At 41.9% G+C, this 9,252-nt stretch overlaps 1 protein-coding gene across 1 annotated transcript; it reads left to right on the top strand.

Annotated features, from left to right (window-relative positions):
- Positions 1-5,435: 5,435 nt before the first annotated feature.
- Positions 5,436-6,773, top strand: LOC123076609 (probable carboxylesterase 5). The gene has a single exon (XM_044498765.1). The coding sequence runs from the start codon at positions 5,436-5,438 to the stop codon at positions 6,771-6,773; it is 1,338 nt and encodes a 445-aa protein (XP_044354700.1).
- Positions 6,774-9,252: the final 2,479 nt, after the last annotated feature.

Genomic DNA, 9,252 nt, shown 5'->3' with positions numbered 1-9,252 from the left:
TGGGCAAACCGTTTACGTTCCCGAGCTGGGCGATGTGGTAATAACCGAGGAGCATATAATGCAGGCTGAAATGCTCAAGATCACTGTTGGACAACTCCTCGAGATCGAGCCCATGTCTCCGCTTAGAGAGGAGGAAATAAAACGGAAATATGTCCGGGGCCAACCTTTGGTCGAGCCAGACGAGGTCAAGAACCTCCCAACGAGAATGTATGAATTGCATCAGTGGTACATGAACATTACCAAGATTTCCAATCGAGGGTCCCTCATGGTGAATGTCAAGGAGGAGCATTATTTCCATGAGAAAGCTGTGTCCGTTGAGTATTCAGAACTATTTCAGTTATTCAATCAAGATGCACTCGACAAATCTATTTGTCTGTTGCTATTGTCTGTAAGTGATTTCTTTCTGTAATTGAAGTCTCAAGCTAGCTCTAGTGCTCATTGATTGATCATTAATTACCTGTAATTATATATCCTCACTATATATTCATTTCTGTGGTATTATGCAGGATGAAGATGTATGAAATGAAAAAAGCTGGACGCTATGGCATTGGGTTCATTGACCCAAATACCATTAATGAATACACATGGAAATTGGAATGGTGTAGACAAGATGTAGAGAAATGCATGCTAGAGTTCTTGAAGCGCCTCAATAGCAATGAAGATATACTACTTCCTTACAACTTCGAGTGAGTCACACTGTCTTGTACTACAAATTCTGTTTTTGCTTACTAGCTAGATGTTAATAAGTGTATAGGGTTTAGGGTTATAGTTGATTGGTGTTATGCACATGCCCGCTTAATTTATATATGCAAACGTATGCGGATGCAGCTTCCACTGGATCTTGTTAGACATTAAAGTTGACGAAGGAAAAGTTAAAGTACTGGACTCACTACTTAAAAAAGATAGTGACTACAGCATCGTGAAGGGGATAGTCGACAGGTTATTTCAATCATTATTAACTATATCTCGGCCTATTTTGTTCGTCATTTCCTGATATGAACTATTTTTAATAACCCCTTTATTAATTTTCTTTGCCGGCGGGCAGGGCTTGGGCAAAGTACATCAAGGTGACTCCAGGAAAATGGCGACAAAAGCTATGTTGGTATCGACCCAAGGTAAGTAATTAAGTAGTACTAGCTAGCTACCTACCATCTCTGTAATTCTTGATTCAATACCATTAATTAATTAACATGCTTGATTAATAATTATCTGATTAAATTCTATTCTCGTAAAGGCCCTGAAGCAGGCGCCGGGGACTGAAGTGTGTGCATACTACGTTTGCGAGAACATTCGCATGATGGCGTCCGAAAGGAGCAGATCTGATAGACAGGACTGGGTACGTTTGCCAGAACACTATTTACAAATCTTACATGATTGTCGATATCTAGTCACACAACTAATACACATGGATATTGATCTCCTTCTTAACAGTTCAAAGAGGTGCGGGACCAGCTCCTATCAACAGAGCGCATACGAGCACTTCAAGAGGAAATATCGGGATTTTTGCTCGACCAGGTCATAGATCCCAAAGGAGAATACTATTACCCGCTACCGCCCCCATGAACCACTTGTCATCGTGCTCCGAAGGCACCAAGGCAACATGTAGGAGAAATGGTATATATATATATACATGTGTATGTGTGAATAATTAATGATGGTTGTGAGACATTCGATTATATATATATATATGATCGGTTCTACGAGAAAATCTATTTATATATATGCATAACGTGTACAATATGTAGTATCATAAAATACCAGCAAACAAAAAAGAATTAAATAGAAAACACAAAATTAATGGAAAAATAAAAATTAAAACCACCCCCCCCCCCAACATTTAGTACCGGTTGGTGCTACCAACCGATACTAATGGTCTACCAGCACCCGGGCCTGGCTCGTGCCACGTGGTGGCACTTTAGCGCCGGTTCGTGCCGAACCGGTAGTAAAGGGGGGGGGGGCTTTAGTCTCCAATCTTTAGTGCCGGTTGCAGAACCGGCACTAAAGGCCCTTACGAACTGGCGCTAAAGCCCGGTTCTGCACTAGTGTAAGCCCTGCAGTCTTCAAGGTCAAAAAAAAACCCTCTAGCAGATGCCTCCACATTCCATTTTGACACATGCAAATCCTCCACATCATCAAGAACATGCAAGCCTTGCACATCATCAATTTTTACTATTAATGTTTTTAGCAACGATTCATTTCTCTAAACCTAAAAGGCCACAAGCTACTATAATGTGCAGCCACCCTCTATATATACAACGAGCATTTGGAGCTCATCATTCTCATATATTATAATATTAGTTTTGTTAAATTGTCAAATTTATTACTACCTCCACATCATCAAGTACATGCAAGTCCTCCTCATTAGATTTGAAGTTCTTATTTTTGGCAATAAAAGATATCACCAAGGCTAGAATAGTACTATTTATTCTCATAACAAGAATGTGGAGTGTACTATTTATTCTCATATGTTCTAAGTTTATTTGATAAATGTATTGCTATTGTCTAGCTTATCTAGAGAAAAGACTTTTGGCACCGTAAAAAGGCACTTGACAATTAGTTGACAATCTCAACTGAACCATACGTCCACAATACATCCACTTGACAGTTTCAATTTTGTTTGTTAATAGTACTAGAATATACTCTCATAGGCAACTAGATCATCCCTCCAATATTAATATGCCAATTTCTGTTCTGGGAAGTACCATATATTTATTGGAAGTACATCACCACAACTCTAACCTTTGGGAATCTGAAGCAAGAATCTTCACCAAGGTGTGCTACAACCGCTCATTCTATAGTACGACGATGACTTAGCCAATCAGTCACATGTGATGACCGGGCTGTTATTCAGTTTATTCACACTAGTATTGGAGTACATCACCACAACTCTAACCTTTGGGAATATTATTCCTTGACCGGGAGTCGAGTGTTATTCATGTATAGACAAAAAAAGGTACGAAAGTCTGGAGCAAGAATCAGAGATGAGGTACAACTTCTCATTAATTTTATTTTGACAAGAACAACATCAGTCAGTCAGTCAGTCAATCCAATAACCGTGTTGCGTATTTCATACTAGTACGACACGAGGACAAGTTTCTGAAAATGTATCCCTTGACTGAGAGGACCGTGCGGATACATATTCACTACCCAGAATAATCGTCCCACACAAATATATACAAGTGCTTATTCATGAGACATTACTAGCTATCTCAAAACCAACAAGCACCAATTTTGGACTGACAACAACTTAGCCGATTCAGCCACATATGATAACTGTGCTGTGTTGTTCACACTAGCACGTCACCACAGCTAGTGTTTGGGACACTATATTTGCAGTTCACAAATAGGCCGTCACACTGCAGTGATTCACACAAGCCTGTCACTCTGAACCCATTTCCTACCAACTTTATATACGTGACGTCGACTACTCAAGTTGACATTAAACATTTATCTTGGTTAACATGTAGCGCTCAACACACGTACATGCAACTGCATAATTTTTTTTTTACATTAATTTTATCATAGACGTCAACTTGAGTACTTACAATTTTATTTTGTTCGTCAATAGCTGCCCTTGATTTTCAAGGAATCAATCATACCATTTATTAATTATTCTTCATTAACTAAACCTAGTTTGTCATCAATACGAAACACTGCACCAACGATATTTTTCAGCACACATAACGAGGGACATTGTACGTGTGCATTCTTTTTTTTTGAACAAAGTACAGATGTAAGCACCCATATATACGCGCATATACTCATCCCTATGAACGCACACACGTACACCCTACCCCCTATAAGCACCTCCAAGAGACTGAGTCGGCATATCATCTTGATATTTTACGAAGTCATCGTAGACGCCTCGTAGTCGACGGGAACGTCTCCTCCCACTGAACTTGCGTTGTCGAAAATCCGAAAATAAATTTAGGATAAATGCGAGCACCAGAACTTGAACCCTGATGGGCTGAGGATACCATTGTTAACCTACCCATCCAACCATAGGTTGGTTCGCTACGTGTGCATTCTAGACTTCCTCTTTTTTGCTAGTGGTCGAACCCTTTGTTTTTTAGATTATTGTTGACAAAATATAATGAAAGTACTATCTCCGTCCTTATTTACTAGTCTCCATCATATTTTGGACTAAAATCTAACCGAAGTAATTACTAAATAAATAGTAATTTCATGGTAGTGAATAATAACTAGAATTAATTCCATTTTACCCTCAAATTTCATGTTTGTGACAAATATTACCCCATTTAGCAAAAGTCCTCAATTTATACCCCATTTAAGTAAACTCGTGCCACACTTTACCCCTTTGAGTGTTTCCCCAATTTTGCTGTTGACTTTACCTTATATTTTGCTCTGTTTTTTTTACTCTATCTCACGAACCGATTGCACCGGACTTGGTTCGCGATCACACACCACACACCGACTGGACCGGACATGACTTAGTCGAGCCACATGGCTCGTACCGCATCTCTCAGGCATCGATGGCCAGGACTCTGTTGGCGCGGACGAGATATTTGCGCGGCCACCACCTGCTGCAGGACATGGGTCCGAGCGAGAGCTGGTGCCGCTTGTGCCGGGGTAGGCTGTCCCGAGTGGCAAATCGATCGAGCATACTGTCCACGCCCTTCATGAATGGATCAGCCTGCGTGGAGCAGGTTTTAGCTCTCGCGAGCGGCAAATCGGCTACGCCGGCGCCGATCTTGTGGTTACTGCGGCGAGTTGATGAAGTGCATGTTACTAGAGGTCGAGGCGTTCCCATGTGCTTCTGTACGAGGGCATCCGCGACTCCCGGACAGCGTCGTGTCGCAAGAGGCAATGCCGTCGTCGTCTCATCTCCCAAATAAATATTTCTAAGTTTATACATGAGTCAGTACAATAAAATCAGTTAGTTAGTATTTTTAAGTGAGTAGGCAATGCCATGAATCTATTAATATAAATTTTTGAGTAAGTTTATTAAAAAATCTACCAAATAAATATAATATGAGTGCATATTTCTAATGGGTGTGGCTATATCTCAATCGACTGAGACTTAAACAGAGTCTCCATCAAGTGATAGAACATATAAAAGAGAAGAAATATATATTTTTATTTTTCTACACGGATCTTCACATAGGATTTGACAAATATAGCATCAACTAAGTCTAAGATTTAGCAATCCAGTTAGTATTATATATAGGTGTTGATGTTTTTTCTATTCCTACATTAAAAAAATGATCGACTTGAGTTTATTCAAATTCAGTCGTTCCTGAGTAGTTGTTCATACATACATGACCATATTGGAGTGGGATCAAATTCCAGCTATAAAAACCAATGAGCAGCTTAAGTCCCAGCCACCACAACGAAGAGAACACAAGAGCTTCATACTCGGTTAGCACTAGATTTACACTTCCTCACACAACTGCTAGCTAGCTCAATCAAACACGATGCATGCAGACAAGAGTTCTCCGGTACCAAGCAACAAGAAGGATGCCGGCGGCGAGGAGGACATCACCGTCGACCTGCATCCATTCATCCGCGAATACAAGGGCGGCCGTGTCGAGCGCTTCCTAAGCAGCTCATACGTGGAAGCGTCGGAGGACGCGGCTGCCAACCGTGGCGTGGCGACCAAGGACGTTGTCGTCGACGAGAGCACCGGCGTGTCCGCACGCCTGTTTCTTCCGGCCGCCGCCGCCGCAACCGGCGAGAGGCTCCCCGTCATCATGTACGTCCACGGGGGATCCTTCTGCACGGAGAGCGCGTTCTGCCGCACGTACCACAACTACGTCAGGTCCCTGGCGGCACGCGCCGGGGCGCTCGTCGTGTCCGTGGACTACCGTCTCGCGCCGGAGCATCCCGTGCCTGCGGCCTACGACGATGCATGGGCGGCGCTTCAGTGGGTGGCGTCCCTTTCTGATCCCTGGCTTTCCGACCATGCCGACCTCGGGCACATGTTCCTCGCCGGCGACAGCGCTGGCGGCAACATCGTCTACAACACGGCGGTGCGTGCAGCTAGCGGCCGCGATCACATCGGTGTCGAGGGGCTTGTCATCGTGCACCCATACTTTTGGGGCGTCGAGCGGCTGTCCAGCTCCGAGCTAGTCTGGGACGGTGTCGCCATGTTTACGCCGGAGCTCATCGACAGGCTCTGGCCGTTCGTTACGGCGGGCCGTCTCAACAAGAATGATCCCCGGGTCAACCCTCTTGACGAGGAGATCGCCTCGCTGACATGCCAGCGTGTGCTGGTCGCCGTCGCCGAGAAGGACACCTTGCGCAACCGCGGGCGCCGGCTGGCGGCTCGCATGCGCGAGTGCTGCGCGTGGGCCGATGGTGATGAGAAGGCGGTGACATTGGTGGAGTCGGAGGGCGAAGACCATGGCTTCCACCTGTACAACCCACTGCGGGCGACCAGCAAGGTTCTCATGGAGAGCATAGTGCAGTTCATCAACCAGCGCACCTCATTGCCACTGCCGGCCGCTCTGCTGCCGGAGCTGCATGCATACGGTGGTAAGAAGATGGACCCATGCTGCTTGCCTATTCTGGGCGTGCCTGCTCGGCCGTATATGGACGTGTTTGGTTATGGGGTGGCCATGAAAGCTTCGAGTGTCCCAAAAGGCATGACACGTACTAGTTGCTTACACGGCGGACAGGGGAGAAGAGCATCCAAAACTAGATATGGGTTATCTTTGGGCTATGCTACCAGGCTTAATAACAAGACCAACACGAGGTTCTCCTTATCAGCAACAGCAACACCGGGGACTTGTGTTTCTCACAACTTCATCTAGTGCATGAAACATGATGGTCTACAACTCTACATGCATCCAGGATTACGGTTGTGCATGCTCCAGTACGAGTGCAAGGAAATGTATGTTGTGCATGCTCCAGTAAAAATGCATGCTCCAATAATATTGAAGGGAAGGTATGTACAAAGTTATACCGAGACCCTTATCCAGTATCCACCACACCACCTGCTTTGGGTCAAAGAAATGGATGTTGTATTTTTTTTTTGTGGGGTGTATGTTCTTCTTTCCTATAAATTATGTATGCGTAAGATGGATCAGGGATGTATGAGTAATGTACAATTAGTGTATTGTCATACATTAAGTTTATATAAATTGTGTACACTAGTCCTCAACCTGTGCACTAGGACACGTACCACGGACGTGCAACTGGCATGCATTTTTTCAGAAAAAACAAAATGCAACTATCCCCAACCTTTTTTTTGTGAGAGAAATTCTCAATCTATTTATCAATCACGGCAGTACAGAGAACACTAGAGATAATAAAACTTATAACCAGATCAATGGAGCACCTAGCGACGACTACAAGCATTGTAGCGAGCCGAAGGAGCGCCGCCGTAATCGCCCCTCCCTCACTAGAGCCGGGCAAAACTTGTTGTAGTAGACAGTCGGAAAGTCGTCCACCAACCTTTGTGGCATTCACTAAGGGGATTTGCAAATGCGGCTTGTATTTAAGAACACAACTATCACACCATCCTTATTTGCATGGAGTCGGCGGATGTGCAATTAGGGATAATATTTTTGGAAAAAAAATGCAACTACCATCTCACCCATTTATTGCACGCGGCCGGCAGATGCCAACTCGCGTTGTATATTTTAAGCAAAAAAGAAAGGAACATCCTCCCTCCAAAATTTGTTCTACCTCCCCCTGCCCTGCGCGAATGTCCGTATGGGTTTGATACTTTTCGTTAACAAAACGAAATGCAGCTGCGATCATGAGCAACACATCATGAAAACATTACTAAACAAACATAGAATTGAAGACAACAAAAAAGAAGTTACTCAGTTGGAATCAGAATGTTTGTGCAACTATGGTCTTCAAATATGCAACTCCTCTGTGAAGATATTGCGGCCCTTAAAAATAAAAATAAAATTACTTGGCAGCGCATAATTTAAATTTTGGAAATTTTGTTTTAAAAATCCTGCACCAAGGAAGAGAGAGGAGTCATGTTTCATAACAAAAACATAAATTTTACTGAAGTCAAGATTAAAATTAAAAACATAAATGAACAACTACAAAATACATTAGGAAAAAAGTTTTAGTGATCTGTTGTGTCCTGGCCTAGAAGCCCCTATAAATAAAAGACAAAACTTGCATGAATATCAACATGAGATTGACACTTCTATAGGTCAACCGAGAAATAGTTTGTATGAAAAATAAAAAAATATTGATAACTAAAACTATGTACAATGAAAAAAATCTAGGACTTGGAAGCCCCAATTACTACCTATTTTCAATACCACCAAACAGATGGATAGAAAAACATATGAATGACCAATGAGAACAAAATCTCGAAATCCAATAAATCAATAAGAATATATTACTCCTTTTGTTCTAAATTACTATAAATTTTATTATAAGTCAAAGTTTTCTAACTTTGACCAAGTTTTAGGGGGAATAATCAGCATCTTCATCAAGACTAAATACACCATGCAAACATAGTTTATGGTTGATCTAGTAACATTGATTAACAATAGTAGGTATGAAAAATACAAGATCCTATTGCGCATATATGCACGCACCAGTGAGGAGGATCATAGGCCACACACATAGATAAACACATCTAATATGAAAATCAAAACTACTTAATCAGGATCCTCTAACCACTATCACTTTAGGTAAACATGGTCGTTTGTTTTCTGTCTTGTTCGTAGAAAATAAATAAAACACACGAAAAGAACTCGTGAAACTACATTAGAACCACTCGGAAAAGAGGCCCATGTGTTTATCTAGATCCAACAATTACATATATGACTAGGATTTAACTATTTCTTAGGCGACTATGAATTTGGAAAGTCATTATAGATATGGTCAGTTGCACATATGAAAATATATGTGATTTTCGTCTATCAAAAAGTGCAGCGCAATATTAAGAAACAAAATATAATCACAAAAAAATCACACAAGGTCTGTAATAATCAGAATCAAAGTCTTAAATTTAAGTTTAAGCTAAACATACATACCCGACTTTTATTATATACTATCTAAATGCAAGGAGAAATTAAGTAAGAACTTTTTTTTGTGTGTAGACAAATATACATCTAATTTGAAGCTAGATAGCAAAAGCGATTGCACGATGTTAGTCCTGAATCTGCACCAAGTTACAATACCTGTTACATTTTACCCCGCAGAAAAAATACCAGTTACATTTTTTGGACTCTAAAATTCAAGAAAAGGGAATAAAGCCCAGAGCAGGCGGAAGATGGGCTTCCCGAAACATTTGAAATATAATACTCGTTAGTA

The sequence above is a fragment of the Triticum aestivum genome, chromosome 3D, assembly GCF_018294505.1.
Source record: "Triticum aestivum cultivar Chinese Spring chromosome 3D, IWGSC CS RefSeq v2.1, whole genome shotgun sequence".
In the NCBI taxonomy this organism is placed as follows: Eukaryota; Viridiplantae; Streptophyta; class Magnoliopsida; order Poales; family Poaceae; genus Triticum; species Triticum aestivum.
Note: the sequence above shows the minus strand (reverse complement) of the source record. Positions and strands in the feature narration are given on the sequence as shown.

What these genes read in the sequence shown, in the direction of transcription:
- LOC123076609 (XM_044498765.1), top strand. Translation starts at nt 5,436, where the DNA reads ATGCATGCAGACAAGAGTTCTCCGGTACCAAGCAACAAGAAGGATGCC.